This window comes from Charadrius vociferus, unplaced genomic scaffold, assembly GCF_000708025.1.
Source record: "Charadrius vociferus isolate BGI_N301 unplaced genomic scaffold, ASM70802v2 scaffold455, whole genome shotgun sequence".
Taxonomy (NCBI): Eukaryota; Metazoa; Chordata; class Aves; order Charadriiformes; family Charadriidae; genus Charadrius; species Charadrius vociferus.
In genome coordinates, this window is record NW_009648550.1 from 6,574,702 (window position 1) to 6,597,056 (window position 22,355).

Genomic DNA, 22,355 nt, shown 5'->3' on the forward strand with positions numbered 1-22,355 from the left:
AAATTAAGACAATTCTCTGTCCTGTAATCTGACTACTCCTTCTATTCCTGTACAATTCTGTTCCCTGCAAGTTCCTTGCTTGACTTCTAAACAGAATTATAGCAAGATTTTCCATTAACTTCAAATATACCTAAGAAATATCTTTAAAAAAAAAAACCAACACCATCCTTGTAATTGCTATATAATAACTTAAGGCATCCACTTGAATATTCACCCTTACTGAGTAACCTTTAATTTAATGAGCCTATTTCAAGTGTCTAATACTCAAATTACAGAGCATCAGTTCTTTTCCTCAAGAAACCCTGCAGTAATCCCATTTTCATCATATCCTTGGGTGATCAAGTAATGTTCCATTGTATTTTAACTTAAAACACATCCTGAAAAGAGATCACAAAGCAATAGTCTCAAATGGATTCAATCAAGTTCCTGCAGTGAAACTAGTTTAGTTAATGATTACTTTAATCTTATCCATGTTTCCTTTCATGTTAAACATTTATTTTCTCTGTGCTACTAAAACAACAACAGCAGAAAGGGCTTGGGTATTTTGTTTTACTTTTTCTTCTTTGTGCACAACTCCCATAGTTTCATTACAAGAATTCTTCAGTAACAAAAATACATTTTATTCCCAAGAATGCTTTCTCTTAGCAAGCAGATTATACTCTATGGCATTGAATTATGAAAGCTGATTGAATCAACCTCTATCAATTCTGGCCTTAAGATTCCCGCATTCAACTAACCAAGTTGGGGGAATAAGATATGCAGGTAAAATGTAGACACCTCTTTTTGTCTTTTGTAAAGAAATTCTGCTGACGCAATACAACAATACAGAAGACATTCAAGCACCGGAGCAGCTACAGTGGTGAGACACCCTGGAACCACTGGCAAAGGAGATGTGCATACAGAGAAAACATACAAAAAATTGGGAAGTAGGAGTGCTTATTTTTTCGGAGGAAACTATCTGTTGTCTGGCCCAGCTAGCTGTAAGAAAACTGATAAAAAGCAGCAGGTATAGCCTGTTAGCAAGCAAAGAGGCTGGGAGTACATGAGAAGCCCACTCACCACTTAACCAACACCTTCCCGTTCACAGTAAGCTCAGGAGAAGTACTGGCCTGTACAGTGCTCAGAGCTCACATCAAGTAATGAAAATACATCAGAACCAAGAGGACTGCCTAGATGTGAATTGACAAAAATACAACGACTAGCGTAGCTCTAGGCCAGTCACAGAAGCACAGAAATGCTCCCGCTGCTGAGTCACAGCAAGAGGGAGTTGAGAGTAGGTGTGAGGCAGCTGGAAAACCACAAACCTACCACAGGATGATGATTTTCAGATATGACTAGTGATTTTTGCCATAAAACAGTCTGTAAGCGACCAGTGCAAAAATCTGAACTCTGCCATTTCTTTTAAAAAGACAATGCTTGGCACCTTTTGCAGATCAGGTCCCTTTGGCTATGGCAGGTGACTAAAAAGTCACAGTCACTTTACCTATGAAATACAGGAGGTCAAGATAAGGTGTCTTAACAGACCTTTTAGCTCATGGCCAGCTACTTCCTTTGTAATAAATACGCAAATTTAACTGTTGAACCACAGTGACAAGTACCTATTGAAGGGACCCCATCCTTTTTCTCGTATGGAAAGATCCATTTTAAAACAGAGAACAAATGATGGGTTACATGGAGGGAATTTGCTTGAGCCATGACAATGCCATGTAATGAGATACTGCTTGCTGCACATCACATGGCACTGCTATATGCCAAGACTATATGATTATCTTTTGCATGACAGAAGCATTGAATAGCGATGTAACTTAGTCTTCTGAATGCCACGATGCTCCTGGCTGTGCAATTCAAATAAGTACTGACAGGGAAGCATTAAAAAAAAAAAGGCTTCTCAATTTTTCACAGTACACAAACCACGTCTGTGTCTTTTTGCTGCTGGAGATCATGCCCACTAATCTCATGGAAAAGAAAGTTATTCCCCCACTCTCCACTCCCCGCCAAAATTAGGACAGACAGATAGATGAATCTAGAAAATATATCAGAAAATAAAATACTTGGATCAGAACATTTTCAGACATAGTCCAGGATGCATTTGCTTCTCTAAGGAAAGCAAGTTTAAAATTGTGTTAAAACATAATTCCTGAGACACAGTCATGGCCAGATATAAAGGGGAAATAAGTGTGTTTGGTAGAAGTTGCTCTACATATTGCATTTAAAAAAAAAGTTAAATCCATTAGATACTCATTTTAAATATAAAACTTACTGTACAGACAAAAAGAAATAGTGCCTGGCAGCCCAAAGCAATACACTAGCTTGACCTTATGAAAAAAAAAAAAAGCAAGCTGGATTTCATACCTCACTCAGTCATTATGGAAAGATTTACTTGCGTCATCCTGGACACACTGGTAAAGTAGAAAATTCAAACCGACCTGGATCTTTAGCTTTTCTGCTCTTAAAGCAGAGGAAGAATGGTTTTTTAGATCTCAAGAACAGCGGCATCTGTATACACTGTGCATGACTTCATATATTGCTTTTACCCACTGAAAAGGCAAAAAAAAGATGTTTCATAAAATGCTTTTCAGCCATCAGGACTTGTTTGATACTAGATTTGTTGAAACATATGGCATAACAGCACCTCCTAAACAGAGGTATTTATTAAAGAAAATGGTTATAAATATAGATCCAAATAAACAGCTTTCAACGTGAAAAAACCCTCCTTCAGCTTTAGCTTCTTTGTTTACCCAGGCTAGTTCTTCCTTAGAGCACTTATGCCACATAGCTAATGGCTGAATGCAGATCATTACAGAGCGCTGTTATTGTTAGCTTAAAACTGAGTTTACACGTTCCCCTATTGCTATCTGCTTTGGCTCCCTTTTCTGCACATGGCACAGTGGCCAGGGTTAGCAACCCCAACTGGTTGACCCACACCTACTATAAAATGGACTCAAACATCCACAAATTAGCTGTTGAAATCCTTGATTTATAGCACAGCATTGTTTTAGCATCAGTCATCGCTGATTTGCATTAAAAGGCAGTGGTATAACCTGCTGCAGTTCAGCAATGAAAGCACAGGGGCTGGCCAGATTGCTGGGGGATTTGGCCTCTTTGGTATTGCTTTTCCCACCCATCAGCCAGAAGCAAAACATACACAGAATCCAAGTTCAACAGCTTGTTCTTTAAAAGACTTGCCGTGAGTCTTGCATATTTTGCTTGCCAGTTTTGTGAACCAACATAAGCAACGCTGCAGTGTTTCACTGGTGTATTGGGGGTGGGGGAGAAATACTGTTAAGGCCTGAGCTGCTCTGGAAATAGATATGTCCAATACCAAGAAAAATGCAAAATGTACATTTATAACCCAACTTTATCATCATTCCAAATTTTACAAGTATTTTGTGCAAATTAAACCAAAGGATTGGGAGTAAGATGTCTGCCTTACCACAGCAGCCTGACTGCAGTCCCATGACAGTGTTGCAGCAAGCCAGAGTAATTGATGACTTAGTCTTATCATAGCAACCAATTCTTTTTTTCTTTTTTTTTCTTTTGCTAAAATGGGATTGGGTTGGAAGGATTGGACACCTGCCACTTTCTCTGTCCTTCACTTATTGCCCATCTGCAGCTGACAAAAGTGTTAAAGTATAAAAGGGAAGAAAAGCAGCAAAAGCAGAAATTTGCATAGTTACTCCAGACAAAAATTCAGTAAAAGGCACAGATTTCCTCTCTCATTATTGTTTCCTTAGTCCCACGATTTGCCAAAAAGCTACTTCTAGAAGAATGGAGCTTCTCATCCTTGATATCAAGGGTATCTCAAAGGTTTCAACCTTTATTGCAACATGAACTTCAGTATTAACTTCACACACAGGTATAGGAGAACTGATACGTATAGAGCTGAAAAATCCCAAGTGTCCAGATCAAATGAACACTCTTTAATTTATAAGGATGTGGATGTAAAGATCTCTGGCCCTCTGTAGACAAGACAAGAGTTTAGGACACATGAGACAAAAGATCAAATACCACCTCTTCTTACCCAAAGTGTGACCTTCAGCATCTTAAATTTGGCCTCCTAACCTATGTGGAAGCCTCATCTCTCTACACCTGCTCTGTTGTATGGATTATCTAACAAAGTGAGCCCGACTCTGCCCTTTATTTTATATGCAGACAGTTCTGACTGAAGAACAACTTTTTTTGTTTGCTTTTTAAAATAAAAACAGGAAATATACATAGGGTTTTTTCCTCTCAAACGACACAGCCTGGTAGTTGGGGCACTCCCATGAACTGTGGGGTGCTGCCACACAGCAGACGGATTTTAACTACATTCTCCAGTGAATGCCCTAATCAGTAAAATATCAACTACACCCAAGCGGGTCTCTCCTAACTTCCTGCATCGCCACTTAAAAAAAAAAAAAGGCAAATAGGGCTTATTTTACTGTATTATCACAACAGGCAACAAGTCCAAAGTTAAGTCCCCAATGCGTGTGAAAAGATCTGTTAAATTCACCTTGGGGCCTCTTACTACTAGCACTTACATCAAGGCTGCTCCTGCCGCAGAGGACAGTACTTCATCACGGGTGGTTTGTTTGTCCAGCCTACACTGTGCTTTGCAGGTGTATTTTTGAAGCTGTGTTTTGCTATTTTGCATGCTTATAACAACCTAGCACATTGGTTTACACAGAGCAATGTGACCATTTAGGCATCAGGAACCAAAACCATCTTAAATACTCACTATTACAGAATAGCTAACCAGTCTGCCATACATTTACTACAAAATTTATGTTCCCTAGGCAACCTCACCTGTAAATCTTTTGTATTCAACACTAGGACTGTTACCATCCGATTCTGTATGCTATAGAAGAGATGGTGGGCAGAAGAACAGAAACACCTAGAGAATTCAAGAATAGGCCATGCACATCTTTCAGATTTCATTCCCTGATGTCACATGTTTGGATCTTAAGCTCAGCCTTCCTGCTCTGTCCCTGAAGATGACAAAAATGACCTCCATGATCTCATGATTCTTATGACCAAAGCAGAGCCTAAAAATCTCTCTCTAAAGCATGGTCTAGAGTCCTAGAGACAGTCCACATGAACACTTTTATATCTTATCCTGACATTTCAGTATTTTCACCATGGCTTTTAAGTAGCTGTGTTAGTCAGAACTAGCCCAAGCAAGGCTCAGCTCTAGACATGCTCCTTCACAGATCTGAAGTCTTAACCCAGCACGCACTTGCTTCCGAGCGAGATTTTATCGTTGCTCTGAATGTGGACACACCTAAAGAAACACACATTTAGGCATAACTGAGAAACAGTCCTAACAGCACCTATTGAAACTGACAATCCAGACGCAGCCTATTGAAACTGACAATCCAGATGCAGCCTAACCCAGGAAGTCCTTGAATTCCTGATTACTGGAAGCTAAGAGAGCAGTCCAGAAGAATTCTTGCTGTTCTTCCCTCAGCAATTAAAGGCCACTGTAGAGAATACAAATAACTGTAACTCATCTAAGAGTATGCTTACTTTTTCCCATCATCAGTCATATCTTTTGAGGATAGGGACCATCTTTTTCGTCAGTACCTTGTTGTGTGCCTTCTGTACTCGAACAGCATCAAGGAATACTCCAAATTCTCAACATGGTGGTGGTGAAATGACACACTTTTCCACAGTCCCAGGACAAAGAACAGACAAAAGTCTCCTTGTCATTCATAAGATCTTGCCCAAATTTTGAATACTTCCCTTTTAAAAATTGGACTAAAATCAGACTTAGAGTTTTTTCTTACCATACAAGTCACTAATCCCCCCATTAAATAAAGGAAGAAAAAAAAACTTAACATGCATCAGACAATCACAGGAAAAATAGACATGTTGGTTTTCCAAAAGGCAAGAATCTCAGCAACTCCAGCTCTCGCAAGCTGAGCACAGAGCACTACAACATCTTCCTGGCACATTGTTTAAGGCCAAAAGAAACCAGCAAGTGTTCGTGTGAGCGCTGGCAACACAGCAGTTTCTGCACCTACCGTCTGGCTGAAACTGAGAATCCCTTTGGAAGACACTCTTCAAAAAAAAAAAATCTCTAAGTTCCTCATCAAGGTCTACACACAGAGCACAGCCTGCGTACTCTGATGATAACCAGAACCACACAGAACTACAACTATCTTCAAATTCATCAAAGAACATTCTGTTGAGATAATTTCTTAAACACAATTTATTGTCAACCTGTCCCCAGGAAAAGGCTGAAGCACAGCGTTTCAGCGTCTGGATGTCTCCTTAGGGCAAAAAGTTCATATCTAAGTCACTTGCCCACAACAAAGATAAACATCACTGTCAGCTGGACTTCTACTGATAGCCAGATCCCCAGGCAGGACCAATCCTTTTTTCCTAATGTTGACAGCTATAAAGACTACGTCTGTGTAGGAATTTAGACCAATTTTTGATTAAACATTACCGAATGCAAGTGACAAGCATATCGGACACAGTTTGCTGATCTTTACCAAAAAAGTTTAAGCTTCTATATGCAATGGACTGACTTTCTGTTCAGGTTTTCTTTCCACTAAATGCGTAGATTAGTGTACTTGCCACACAAACTATTCTATGTTTTTATTACCTGGAAATATCAATCTAATTCTGTATTCAGAAAGCCTTTCTACACAATTATGATAAAACTGAGTGTTTTCTTCCCCCCTGTACAGAAACAATCTTTTAGCCGCTGGCTCCAAATCCACTCACTCCTCTGCACATCTTGGCTGTTTCTAAAATCATATTTATTACAGCTGTGGAATTGATTTTGTGCCTTACAATTACTGCTGGGTTTGCCACTCACTATGCCTAGTCATCATTTAGGCTGGCAAATATTCTCTACCTGGAGCTATAAATATAAATACAGATAAGTAAGAAAGACTTGCAATTCTAGCAACTGCAAGCCAGTGATTAATTGAAGGAAAAACTCATAGTAAGTCAGGCAGCCTTGCCACAAGGTGTCATGGCAGAATAAAGAAATATATGACTTCCAAAGCAGATTTGCACATTTATTATTTGGAATCCTTTAGTATCACCTGCCCGGCACCTTGCAACAACTGCTGTGTATGACCAAATCATCACAGCAAATAAAATCCGATTTCCCAATAACTCAAGTAGTCCTTCTAAGGCTGGTAGGCATATTCAAGAGAAGTTAATATTAACCTGTTGAAAAAGTAACTATCTACAACATCTTTCAGTATGCAAAGCTTCAGGCAAAATGTCTGTCAGCAAAATGTAAACTCACCTCTGCTTTATCTCAGAGGTGGAACTATTCCTAGCAAAGCTTGGTGAAATGTTAAGACTTGGGTGTTTGTTGGTTTGTTTTTTGTTTTTTTTTTCAGTTCACATAAACACCTCTCTTGGAGACCAGGCATTTCATAGTCAACAATTATGTCCCCAAAATTTTTAGATACTGTTCACAGGCACTTCAAGGAACTGTAAAGAACCACTCAACGAATTCTCTTCCCCCCACCCTACCCCAAAAATGTCTAATGCCTAACATTTTCTTACAATTACTACTTTAAAATACTAAGTTTGGGTCTTTTCAATCACTTAATGGTGTTGCAGATTTAAAAGAGGAAGCAAAAAAAAAGGAAGACGAATGAGTTGTTTCCTTCCCATCCCTCTTCAAAATAATCACAAGATTAAAAAAAAGAGTTTAAGAGTAGAAGGGAAAATGAGCTATTTAAAATACAAAGACCTAGTTACAGAATTCAGATTATGCACTTATTGGAACAGAGGCCATACATGCTTGCAAAGGTTTTAAACAGCAGATCTTTTAACATTACTAAGATCCATGTCTCAGGAGAAAAACTAATAATTGAGGACTGAACTTACAAGTAAACAAAAAAAATGTATACTTTTGTGTAGTGCCAAACATATTTACAATTCCTCAACTTTTGTCTTCTGTAACAACACAGGCTCCTTAAGTCTGATGCTCTTAGAAGAGAATGATGTGGGGTTATACTGTTATTTTAATTAAAAACAAACAAACAAAAGAAACCCAAAACCAAGTCAAAGCACCACCATTCTTTTCCTGTAAAGTGCATTTTGATATTGTAAAACTATTTTTTTTTTCCTTTCCACAATGTGAGAACAACTCTACCTTCCTTCGCCTAACTCAAGCACTACATTCAGATGTAGTCCTGGGTGACTTTACGCCTAAAAGTAAGAGTTTCAAGCAACTAAGAATGACCTATAAAACAGAAAAATCATGCTTTCTACTCTTGTGTCTTTAGAGACAGTAGCATACTAGGCTTTAGATCCCTACCAGCTTACAAAACCAAACCAATCAACACCAGCCACACACTGAAAACCCCGTTGTCAGGATTACACAGAGCACTCACAGCATCTACTATGGAGTTTGTGAACACTTACGATCCTCTAACTTTGTGATGCAGGAAACTTAATTTTGCCACCTCACAATGAGATTTTGGCCTATATTTTGCAGCATGTACTACACATAAAGTTATACAAGATGTGCATACTTAAATCAGCACTATTTCAAGAAACTTAAGACTTGCATTCTGGGCTTCTATACATATGAATTTATAATAAAGCTAGCAATTGTAATGACCAAACTCAGAATACTGAAATAAACTGCTCATTCAAATTGTTTGCTGTAGCTTACTTAGGATGTTAACTTCACCCTGAACTTAAGAACCATAATAATGGAATAATAAAGCAATTGCTTAGAGTAATTCAGCCATACAACTGTATATTTTTCTCAGTTAATAAATAATTCCACTGTCTTAAAAGCCTCGCTCAGAGAAAGGTATGTGTTGCTACTCATTGCACACAGCTTCATAAATTGGTTCCACCCCATGCCAACATACACAGATCCAAATAGAGACAGTACAGAAACAGCATTTCTCTAGTAGGTAAAAAAAGTAATCCATGATTAACCTCAGAAATTCTGTAATGTACTGTATCTATTCCTTAACATACACTATATTAAACTTAAGCAATAATATCATGCATGAGTTATTCTTGTACAAGAGCAAATTCTTCTATGGCCCAGATAGAAAGACTGGAGTGACATCTGCTGTTTTGTGTGCAGTTTTTGGAACAAGATTTTTTCATTTAGCAACCATTTTGATTAAACAGATGCAATGGATCTTAACACCTAAAACCAGGATGCCTGTGCACTCACACTCCTCTCAGAATGCTGCTATTCTGTTGGACACTGATGTAAAAAAGTCCTTGAAGAGGTTTTACATTCACAAAGACATCAAGTGCATAGATTTTCTTATTTGACACTATACTATTTCAGTATTCAAAGGAGGATTTTACACAGCAATTTTCATTACTAAAAATCTAAACTAATTTCTCTGCTGCTTTGCTTTAGGGATGAATACTTTATTTGGAAAGGCGCGCAGCAGCCAATAAAAAAAGAAGACCAGATTATTCAATGCAGGGTTGAAGTATTCTGCTTTCTTAGCATTTTGTATTAGATTCTTCCAATTACCAGCACATACAAACCAGTTTATTTCAAAGATAAGAGACAGCAGGGAAATCTTCAACTGCCTTAGCTACTGTCTGATTAATTATGTTTCAGCTGAGAGCAACTTTCAATTAGAAATGTTCCCAGCTGGGGAACATCAACACATTTGAGTGGCCAGACCAAACACTTCCATGCCTGTGTATAACACTGAAAAAAGATAACTTGTGGAAAAATTTGTATTTACAAGTAAAGCATCACGACAAGGCAGTTCAAAACGTGATTCAGCAAAGATATCTGGGCCAAACACAAAGCACAGAAGTCAGTGCAACGCTGATCACAGAACTACATGACACTTAAGTGATACGGCGACAGAGAGTTTCAGGAGATGCTTTCAAGGATCATGATTTTAAATACCCAAAAAGAACTCAGGTACAAGTTAAAAATCTAATTTTCCTTTTCTCACCTCTGTTCACTGACTCCAGCAAAGAAAAACAGAAGGCCAGGGTTAAGGCATGTAAAACCAAGCAAAGAACTTGTCCTACTTTTGTTAGTTACAGAAGAAATATTTGCTCGCTTGCTTAAAAATGAAGCAATAAAAAGCAAAAAAAGAGGGAAAAAAAAGCATAGACAGACAGCCATGCCACACATACCCCTGTTTAGTAGGCACCATGTAAGTGTGAAGTAAACATAGGAAAACTCACTTTTTGGAGTCACCTCATGGATTGCAACATTCACGTGATGAGAAAAGGGCCAATCCTGTCTATATCATATATGTATTTGTGTCCTCAGACCATGTTTGAGGCGGCGGTTATGGACATGGGTAGGTGGTCTTCACATCTGAACTCCAGCCAGGGAGCCCTGCACAAGGCGGCTCTTGGGCCGTTCTCCTTCTCAAAGATACTGGGAAGCCATCTCAGCCTTCCCAGAAAGCACCCGTTTCAGAAATCCCCTCAGTCCTTAAGCACAGCTTTGAACCTTTGTTTTTCCACAGGCAGGTCCCACTGATCTCCCTCTTCAGGGAGCATGGCACCCTGTCACACCTGCCTTAGATAACAGCCTTCAGCAATCACACCTTTACACCACCCATATCCAACAGAATTCGGATTTTTCTTTGCCTCTTCTGCCAGTTTTTTTTGAGGTCAGCCCTTTTGGCTGGTTGATCTCCAGAAGTGGCACATGTCCCTCCTGAAGTGCTCACCTCACAAGTAAAATCTTTTTCCAGCGTCTCCTCCAGGATTAGGCTTTGCTAACATTTCTAGCGCTCTTGCCCCTCAAGTTTCTTTAAAATCAGCATTTTTTCCACATCCTTCAAGAACGATTAAGAGAGGGCTCACAAAACGGCATCGTTCCAGGCACTGCACCACAGGCCGCAGGCTGGCCCCTCAGCCGTGCCGGGGGCATCTCTGCAAAAGCAGGTTTTAAAAAAGGGCAGAACACCACTTGGCAGCGAGGACTGATGGGGGGCAATTGTGAGAAACACAGGGGGAAGAGGCTTATCTCGATCCAGGAGGTTTTTCACGCTGTTTTCTCCCTCTGTTTCCTGTTGAGGTGAGGAGTGAATGAGTGAGCAGCGAGGTGGGTGCCTGGGAGCGGGTTAGAGACAACCCACAGAGATTCACCTGTAAAAGCACACTCATAATCCAATCAAACATACCACAAACCCTAAGACGAACCCTGCTGGAGCTTAGGGTCCACTGGCACATGAACAAGGAGTAATAAGCGAGGGTGTAACAGTTCTGCTTCTGCCTCTCAAAATCACAAAGTCTTTCAAGGACTGGAACTACCACAGTCCCTACAGTTCCCTGAAAATCACTCGGTCATCACCCTCGAGCGCACCATCCACCAGCAGAGGATCCTGCGTACCCCACGCACCAGTGGTGACTCAGAATCTTGCCCAGTCATCATTACAGATGAGGGAACTAATTTTTCCCCCCCAAGCTTCCTTTCCTTTTTCCCCACTACTCACCAGGTGTAACAGTTCAGACTAACAATATCATAAGCCTTAAGGGAGAAGATACCAAGATTTTAAAGATTTTTAAATATTAAAGAGAGGTGAATCAGCTTCTCTACTTATAAAAAAGACTTAATGGTTTATAAAAAGAAAGTTATTGATAAGGAATAGCTGTTGATGTTGTGGTATGCTGCCACAGGAATGTTTAGCAGACAACATGTAATAATGTTATAATAATAAACAGCTAGTATTTAATGTGTACCTGAAGAGAGCTGATATTGTCAGGGCAGAAAATAACAAAGACACCACTAATCTGCCCGCAGAAGCCAGACAGTACACAGCTGTGGCCTTCAAGGCACACGATGAAAGCTTCAATAAAAGGTTTTCATGTACTAGCAGATTTGGAAGTTCAAGTTTATAAAGATGTCTGCAGAATTTTATTTTCGTACCTTACTACAGGAGGTATGTCTACAAGATAATTATATATGTTTAATGTAAATCTAAGTCAAGAATAATGGAAGTCAGCACAGTTAAAGATATAAAGTGCCCAGCCAAATCCTGGAACCTATTCTGCAATTAATTTTATTGACGTCTGGACTAATGACATGGTGGCTCTACCTACATATGCTGTGACTACATTTCTGATTCCAGCATAAAGAATAAACCTGTATGTACTTTGACCTTATAATGTGTACGACTAATTTATACAGTGCAATGTATCTAGACAAAAACTAAAGGTATTTCTTAACTGAGAATTTAAGATCACAGTGTTACTGGCCAAAAAGTTATTTATTAGTACTGAACAATTTGTCTCTGCTGACAAGCAGGTAGAAATAGCTTGTATTTACATTACTGGATAAAAGGTACTAAAATTATCAAAATAAACATTGTAATGTGACTACCAACTGACTTCTCAAAAAGCCTGTCTGCACAGATATAAGCATGCTGGAGGCAGTCTCTTTGCAATAAAAAAAAAGATTGTTTCTGCATCTTCAGAACAGTAGTAAATGCAAATCTAGCTTAAAAAGTTCTTCCTATGACATTGACTGACTCATGCATATTGATTTTTCCGAGATTGAATAGTGTAGTACTTACATGAGTCACTTCACGTGGCACTGCTGAAAATGTGACAAATACTACATTTTGCTGCTCATACCTAAATAAGGGTACAAGTAAAATTCAAAAGTTCTAGTTTTGGGTAAGGTGACTTCTTTTGTACATGCTCTACTGTGCTTGTGATATTCCAAGCAGTAATTTTCTTACAAGCTTAGACAACTATAAATACTCTCTTCCCTTACCCGGACAGATGTAACATAACAGCTGGTTAGGCTAAAAATGCCCAAACACTTCTGAAAAATAAAATAAAATAAAAATATATGTTACACTACCAATACAGTAAGGTTAGGCTTCCCAAACTCATAAATCTGTTTCTATCCTGTCTTCAATAATTAGCATCATATGAACGTCTGGTCTGAAAATGATGAGAGCACAGAGTCTAAAGGCATACATGGTACAGTAAGGATTGCGGAGAGAATTAGCATCATATGAACATCTGGTCTGAAAATGATGAGAGCACAGTCTAAAGGTATACATGGTACAGTAAGGATTGCGGAGGTGTCTGACAATGCTTATCTTGAAGTTCAAGCATTCAAAAAAATTTAAGGTCACATTTCTCTGGGTATGCATACTAAAGATGTAAGGCAATAAATTAGGTTAATGCTAGCAACAGTAACACACCATTGCCAAACTTTCAGAGAAAAAGAAAAGGCAGCCAGGTTCAACATAAAGGGAGAACAGGGCAGTTTTTACCTAGCAGACTAGTTGGAGGAGTCTACATAAATCCTGGCCAACGTTCCCTTAATGAAGTGACTACATGTCCTATTTTAGCAAGGATTTGAGTTTGTTTTGAATTATCTATTTCTTTGCTCCTGTGCAGCAAGTAGCTCTTTGCTTTACATCTGGATCATACTTAGAACTCTTCACCCACAAATCTTCATGCATTAAGAGTTATCTTCGTTTCCATTTTATAGATAGGAACATAGACAGAAAAAGACTTAACTCGAGTTAGAGCTCAGAGTGACTCTACAAATTCACAAATCAGCAGCAGAATCAGTGACAAGCAGGTATTCCGCATTCTTTGCCAATACCAAATAGTATGTGTACTCGAAATACGATGCATAAATAGAAATACTAAAGATACCTAAATAATAAGCATTTTCAGGTCATCTTCACTTTGAAGTTTTAAATACAACACGGGAACTGAAATACCAAATGAAAACTGAAATGCTGAACTGAGGAGTGACTATATTAAACTGGCATCTTACTTAAATATGCTGACCTGAGTGATTATAGTATCAGCACTCCTTTTTGGAGCGCTAGCCCTGGAGCACTAACACATCTGAGAAGGCTGGAGATTAATGTTCTTACTACTTACGCATTACCAGTAGAATTATTAAAATTTAAATTAATAGCTTCTGAGCAATCTGTGGAAGTCAACAGACATGACTGAGGTCATGATCAGAAAACACTTGTCTCTTAATAATACCTGTGTAATGCTAGTTTTTCTCACTGGACAAAATTTAAATTCCAAGGAGAGCAGGAATAAAACCACAGTGGCTTCTCAGAGGACTTACAACTGGGAATACTTAATTTTGTTGATTTCAGAACACAGAGGGGAATCCCCACCAGTTTTGCACCAAAGTTTTACCAGGAAACATGGGAGTTCAGCAAAGTTATTTTTGTTGCTCTGGGATAGAGAGCCGAAAATCTATTTACTTGCATTTGAAACAGTATCCAAAGATGTGTTTCTCCTATGTTACCCACTAAAGGTAGGGTAACACTAACCACCAAAGGTTCAAGAAGACTGTGGCACAACTGAGAACTGAACTTGAACTGCCTATAAGCAGCAGTGCCAGCTGCTTATTTATCCTTTTTAGTCACATTACGAGACAAAAATTCAATGTTAAAGCTACCTATATGTGAAACAATCTTTGGTTCAGGTATAAATAAATTTTTATCCACTCAAAAATTAATATTTTTTTCCCTAAAAAAAAAAACATTCTAATGTGTGATTTTCTTAAAACTGTGAGGGGGCAGAGAGAAAAAAACAAACCAAAAGACCCAGAATCGGAGCTAACAACAGTTTTATAGGAGCTGCAAACCGACCTTAACACACCAAGACAAAAGAACACTAGCAACTACTTCTACTTAAATATTGTTTTAATTTTCACTTCACAGCTGTAGTCACTAAATTCAATATTTTTGCACTGCATAACAAGCTGCTATTATAGGAAGCAAAAGACTCTAATTCAACACTGAGTTAGAGACTCATAATTAGATGAAGTATCACCAAGATTCTTCTGTGCTTTAAGATTACACCATCATTTGGCTTCATTATTCCTGATGTTTTCATTTGGTTCACAGTATATGGGAGGATCAAGATATGAAAGCAGCCTTTTTAGTAACCAGCTTTGAACAGCCTCCATCTCAACCCTTGTAACATTCTTCTACAAATTCCCAAAGGACGCCTTATAGCACTGAAGCAATCATTTCAGGTCATAAAAAGATAAAGAACTTTAAAATAACTTTTCATTTTTTTTCCAGTGAGAAAATGATTATTTATGCTCTTGAAATGAAAAGGACTTTGTACAAAAGGTCTGGAAAGATTTGTTTTTAATTACATATTTCAAAACGGAGTTATACAAAACAATTCTACTGCTTATACTCAGTAAATATAGTAAAAACTTAAGAGACCAGGAAACATAAGCAGACTAGTCTATAAGTAACTCGGATGTCTTCTGGAAAAGCATGTCATGAACAATTTGTCCCTTGTGACTGAAAATGAAGAGGGAGAAGAAAAGGCGCAAAGAAAATGAGTTTAAGCAAGAAACTGTAACACCCCTTTTGATCTTGCATGCAAGCTGAAAATGAAAAAAGTTTCGATCATTCAGTCTACAGCCTTATTTAAAGATCAAAACAAGACTGAGCAGCTTAAAGCCTTACTTCATTAAAAGAAAAGAAGCTATGCACATTCAAAGAGTTAATTGAATGGTAAGCGGGACATTTTCTTGCAGCTTTGCTTAAATGATAGAAGCATCATGATTTATAAACTGTCCTGTATTCCACAGAACACAATCAAGGTGTACTTTACAAAAGTTTTTTTCCACACAGTCTGCCATTTCTTTTCAAGTCTTCTATTACCTACCTGCTATCTTAAGATCTCCAAGTTGTGTTTTAATAATTTGCTAAATAAACTACATAGGAATTAAAATCTTCCAGTCATTTAGAAAATGAAAGTGCATATAGTACATGGTGACAAGATCTTCAGAACAAAATTTGAAAGAAGTGGCTCAAGATATTTACTAAAGAAAGCCTTCTTTTTTACCTACAAAATTAAAAATACCCATGATAAAGTTCTGCTGCAATACAAAAGTCTGTTTGAACGTGTAAAGCTTTTGCTGAGACTACATAAATTCTAATCCTTAACATATGTTTTCTCAGCAAGTGAATTCATTTTCCCCTTCCTTTGAAGACACCACAGAGCTAACAGAAATATCCAACACTTTGCTTAGTGCAGCGGGAATATCACACAGGCTCTTTAAATTCAGCACTTACTTACTGAAGGAGAACATTCAAATATCCTAGAAGGACATGAGAAACTCAATCTTTGAAGTGTCATTCACTCCCTTGAATACATTAATTTGAATACTTTAAGTCTTATGTCACTCTGATTCACTGTATATTTGGCTAATCATTTAACAGTTCCTAACAAAATGCTAAACTTTTGAAAATGCTTTAGGGCCCAGTAGATTAATAATCAGAAGAGTACTTAATGGCCAGCTGTTTGATTTAAAATTTCTGTCTGTTGTCCATGTTCTAACCATTTAAAGTATCTTAACACATTATATAGTACCCTGCTTACAATTAAGCACCTTGCTATGCAACACAATTCACATAGTATCAGAGCTAATTTTGATCTTCAATTACATATGAGAGATCCAAAATCAGATTGGCTGTCTCCAGAGCTACTTGTAGGCCACTACATTTTGCAGCAAAACAGTCCAATGTCAGAAAGTCAGCAACCTTTCCTGAGGGCTCTTTAGGGCAGCCTTGTATAATGGGAGAGCCAAATTGGCCTTGCAAAAGCCTCCAGTTGAGATTCCCACTGTTACCATTAATCCCACAGCCACATTTTGAAACTAAATCTGACAAGTTAGAGACAGAGGGAAAACCTGATGGAACAAACCAACAGTGTCCATAAACCACATCTGTAAGGATTTCTCCATCATCATGATTCAGAGAGCAAGCTACAGACTCCAGGGAACGGCAAAAACCATCAGCAACCAATTGGTATTGTGTCTGAGAACAATCTATATCTTTAAAAGTGCTGGTGGACAGACTACAACTCTAAAAAAAAAATAATCAGGAAAACAGAAAATTAGAACACTGTTTTGCAGAAATAATTTTAATCGAACATATATCATACCGTTGCTCTTTTTTAAACAGATGGTTCAGTGTTAACTAAAAAAATTGTTCATGTGACAATTATTCCACAATAGGAAAGATTTCTAGAAAAGTCAAAGCTGAGCTCTGCACGATTAACTTTCAGTATAAAAATTCTACACATTATTTTAACACTTAAAAAATAAGCACTTACTATAATAAATATCTAAAGACTAACAAGTACAAATATAGTATTAATGAGTCTGAAAGATGTAATTAGCACCAAGTGCTTCAAATAGACCCCTTTGTTTTATTAGTAGTTAGCAAAAATGCAACTTTGATCTAGAAAAGACAAGTGTTTTAACTGTAGCAGTGATTCTACATAAACTCTGGTTTCCTAAGGATATCAAGCAGCTTTAAAACAAAACACTTGTCTTACATACCTTGTGTCTTATGTACGAAGCCAAGTGAGTTTCTGTACAGCCGCCTCCTAACAATGCCAAAGGTTCCTTGATTGTTAACTGTAACACATGTTCTGCAGTTTCACAGGCACGCTGAAAATCATGTGAATTTGCCATTAGATATACCACGATTAATAGAATCTGTCCCTATTGAAAAAACTACCGAAATAAAATTTTCAGTAGTTTCTAGTACAGACTCCATAAACTTGAATTACATGTGGATATAAAGCTGCTGAGTGATTTCCAAAACCACGTTCACTTAATGAGAAATTGTCTTTATTTGTCCACACTTAGTATGGAAAAGCAGAAATAAAAAAAAGCATTATTTTATTCCTTCTTTCTGCAAAACAAGAGTTATATATAAAAAGCCAATCAGTATTAATGACCTTTCTAGAGCAACTCTTCAATACACAACTCTACTGTATTACCATTGCAGGTATTGCTGCTGGCTTTTTGCTGGGCAATTTTTTCCTCTATGCTCTCATAAACCAAGAAATAAGAATGAAAACGTTTATCCAGCACTGGTCCCAAGCACAAGTGAAAAATGTTTCTGTCTCTAAACAACTTCCCATATTAAAACAGAAGCATTAAATGACCACGAGCACTTCAAGGATTTTGATATTCTGGAAACAAGGGCCTTTCTGAATTGCTTTCTTGAAATTGTATACCTAAACCCTAACCAAGCTCCATTTATGTACTGAAAAATCACTTTTCTAAACTCCCCGTATCTATATTTCTCATAACTATTTTTTCATAAAAACGTGACTTTTCAAAAATAATTTCAAGAAAATTTGCCTACCTTCAATTCATCCCATGCTGTTTCATTTCTGTTACAGAGTATCAAGCTGCAGACAACTGTGTCATTAGGAATTAGATGCACAAAATGCTTTGAAGCAAAACTCTCAATGCACACATCTTTCAAACTGCCATAAGAACTGGGGGACACCGAATGTATGGAACCTATAGGCTTTGAACCTGTCCAATTAAGAAAAGCAGAGAACAACATGTATTACTGTCATCAGAACAGCTATCTGTTGCATTTCATAAAGTATGAACTTTCTTCCTCTTGGCTTTTTAAATCATATGTATTCTTCAATACCTAACATTTCAATCTACACAGGAAATCACAAACAGAAACCAACATGTTTTCAAAGTACAAGACTTTGTGATAGTTTAAGATAAAAAAGTGATTGTTTTATTCTCACTAGATAAGGGTTTGAAAATAATCTACATTTGCAAGCAGTTACTATAATTGGATATTCCTCATGCAACAGTCTAATCACATGTGCTGTTTGTCATCATTAGAACCTGCAAAAGACCAATCTCACCTTAAAAAATGGTTTTCAGACTAGAAATGAACTCACGCTCAGCTGCTAAGGTGGGATACAGACAGAAATAAGAGAACCCTTACTCTGCAATGACACCAACCTAGATAGGTTTTCGTTACGAGATGAACATTAAGGACAATTGTTTAGTACAGAGAACCAGCTTGTTACCTGTCATCTGACTCAGGGGTTCCATCAGAGAGAGCCCGGCTCTGTCCACAGCGACGATGTGGTTCTCTTTCAGATACTGTTTCAAGGATGGATGGATAACTTTCTGGCACACTACAAGGCCAACCTCATCACTAACCAGCTGCTTTCCTACATTAAGTAATTGATTCAGCTCTGACATTTCTAGAGAAATTCCATGATGGACAGTCATAGTTCCTTCTTCAGGGTTGAAGAGGTCTCCTGACATGGACACACAGAAAAGTGCTATCTTGATCATGTTTGAACAACTTCTTTTGACAGTAAGTGGTTTTGCCAATTGAATTTCTGGTGTTTCTATCAGTACTCCAGGAAGAACTGTAGAATCCAAAACTCTTCTACCTTTCACAGGTACTATTATACACTTTCCTAAAACAGCATTAGTCTCAACATGACATGGAACAGTAAACATAAAAGCCTTTAAAATCAGTGTAGTAAGATGATCAACTTCTGGTTTATTCAGCATGCAAGCAGGTTTGCTTGTTAATATACTATGTACCAAACAACGAAGAGTCTCAAGACTGCAAAAATCCACAGATACTCGACAACCACACACCTCGGATTTGAGGTAGTCCATACATAAACTCAAAAGATGTTTGCTTATTTTAATGACAGTGCAAGATGCAATGCTTAGGCTTTTAAAGTTTTCAATCAAACTGCAGCAAAGAATGGCTGTAAATAAGCCACAGTCACTGAAGCGTGATACATGGTTCTGTACAGAGGCCGTCAAAACCCTTAATATAGGATGACTGACAGAAAGACGACTGAATATGGCTGAAGATTGTGAAGTTGTACAAACATAGCCTCCCACACCATTGTGGAGCTGTTTGAGTCTACCAGCAGGACCATAGCAAGATTTTAATAATCCACTTAGCAGAGACAGTGACTGACTAACTGCATCTTTAGTTAAAGGTTCACTAATAAATAATGGAGGCTTTTTGGCTTCAAGACGAGACATTTTCAAAGTAAGATTTTAATTCTGGCCAACAAGACAGATTTCATTTCTACTTGGATCTATAATTCACAGCACTTGTAAAGTTTAAAGTAGTACATTTTAATTCTTTGCAGCTAAGGATTATTATTTTAAATGTGAAACAATACTTACAGTACAATAATGACATTCCTCTGACTACCTGTGATCTATTTCTTAAAATGAGGCTTAAATCCTATTGTGAAACCGATACATAGTGACAGCAGTAAGCTATTTCATTCATGACGATCTTCCTTTTTAGCTTCTGAGTGTGATCGAACAGATTTTTTTGCAACAAAGTTTACGAGCATGCTTCCAAAATGGACACCTATAAGTGACAGTCCTGCCACAAGCAGAAAGTTCTTTCTACTCCAGCTAGCTTTCTTCATCTCTTCTTCCGGAAACACTCACAGATGAAAAGCTTCAGTGCTAGTAATACCTACAATATAAACCAGAAAGGTATTAGGATCATCTTATTGCATAGTTTGCTATTTGATTTTTCACAAAAAACTCAAATAAGGACAAAAAAACCCCCATAATACTTTTTAATTGAGAAAACCTATTAACATTATATATAATACAAACATATAGTATGCATATATTTGTTAATAACTTCAATTCTGGCCACCAGTTTATATACTGTTTTACCTGTAGGTCTACACCTAACAGACCACTATAAACTTCACTTAATCATATGAATGTGTCAAAACTGTAGTGATGTTAAGCTGTTTTTATTCAAGAGCAAAAGAACTGAACTATGCGGCACTGCTTCCCAGGCAATCACTTCAGAAACAAAAGCTTTTATTATTCAAACAACTTTAAGAAATCTCTGCCTCTGAAAGAAGTGTTTCTTACTTCAACATACCCAAGATACACATTTTCTTTTCAGTTTTGAAACACTTCAAAACTTAAGGGGGTATTTATTTACATTTTAATGTAAATGTACAGTATTTAGACTTCTGTTACTTCAGTTTCTTTTCTATTGTAATCACCATCCCTAATAACAACACAGAATATGTTACTACATAAAGTCACAATTATTTCTGGGCACTTTTGAACCTGAAAAGACACTTCTGCAGACCCAGTCATGAGAGTTTTACTATTGCTTTGAAGTTACTGGAGTTTGTTTTTAAATATCTTTTAAGACCTATAATACCATTACTTAATTGATCCTATCACATGGGATTTAGCAGTAGTTTGAGGTGTAGGATGCATTTTTGGGTCCATGTAAACTACCAGATTAACTCAGTTGCAAAAGAAAAAAGAATAAAATTCTGGAATACCAAAGTTTGAGCTGCAAGACTGCATCTGGTAGAAAATTCTCATTTAATTGACTTGCCTCCTGCCTCAAAGATACAGATACAACCAATTAGGTAACTTACCCACAATACATAGCACTACTGCTATTTTTCTTTATTTTTGTGATCCCTTTGCATCACGTATGCCACAATCCCAGGTTCTGGAACAAAATCCTCTGTCTTCACTTGGAAAATAGGACTGGACTTGATGTAAAACCACCCCCAGTGCACCAGCCCAAGGCCAGTTCCCATAACAATCAGAACTTTGTAGTCCTTCCAGATGGTTTTAAGACCCATTGCAAACTGGCAGCTACCTAGGTAAAGATAATTTATTACTTTAAATATATTCTAGAAATTCTTTTTTTACTCTATAATAGCACAGAACAGATAAACCTGAAAGTTAGTATCTTTAATTACAGTGCAGCAAATGATTAAAACACAAAATGACAGAAGAAAGTCTTCCTTTGTGAACTTCAAAAAAAAAGGCTATAAAAATAACCTCAGCTTAGACATCTTGAAATGTTAATTGCTGCATTTGCTTCAAGCTTTGGCATAGTAAGTCTTAAAGCTTTGTTACTTTGTTATGTTTATCTAATTACAAATGTTACTGCTTCAGATGGTAAATATTTGAAGTCTAAAACAAAGCAGTTTCAAAACACACCATTTTTCTTCCCCGTAGTTATTAAAATTCAATGACTAAACAAGCTCCTAACAGAATGAAACTTTTAACTTGCAGGCCAAGGAAGCTGCAACTCTTCCGCATCGCTTTAAGTTGTTCAGGGCAGCAGCTATGCCTGACTACCTCAGCCGTCTTTGCCCTTGATTTTCAGAAACTAGAGAGTATCAGTACAAACATAATAAATATATCCTTGTCTAAAAAGAATGTGTAAGCCTCTACTTCCTATGAGATTTCACTGCGAATTACCAAATAAAGAAAAAAAAACAAACCCAGAGGTATGCATATTGATGTTTTATATCAAAATAACTTCTTGGTTTAAACAGCTACAAAGGTACAACTCGGAGAGTAAATGTTCCTGCATCTGCCCACCTTCATCCCCCTAACAGGAGTAACGTGTCCAACTAAAACCCCCTCCCATCACGCTGTGGGGATTTCACAGCTTCACATCACTTGGCCCACGAGGCAAAGCAGACTCAAAAAAATTAAATAAATAAATTAAAAAAATGCCCCAGCCGGCCGGTAGGAGCGAGGCAGCCGCCCGCCAGCTGCACCCCGCTGAGGAGACACTGAACCAAACGGC

The 22,355-nt window shown here is 37.6% G+C and overlaps 1 protein-coding gene across 1 annotated transcript; it reads right to left on the bottom strand.

Moving 5' to 3' along the window:
* Positions 1 to 16,361: 16,361 nt before the first annotated feature.
* Positions 16,362 to 19,786, bottom strand: MKKS (McKusick-Kaufman syndrome). Its single transcript, XM_009886040.1, has 4 exons — positions 18,796 to 19,786; positions 18,099 to 18,274; positions 17,282 to 17,392; positions 16,362 to 16,802 (listed from the first exon to the last, which is right to left on the bottom strand). Exons 1-4 carry the CDS (start codon positions 19,784 to 19,786, stop codon positions 16,362 to 16,364), a joined length of 1,719 nt encoding a protein of 572 aa, XP_009884342.1.
* Between the last annotated feature and the right edge of the window lie 2,569 nt (positions 19,787 to 22,355).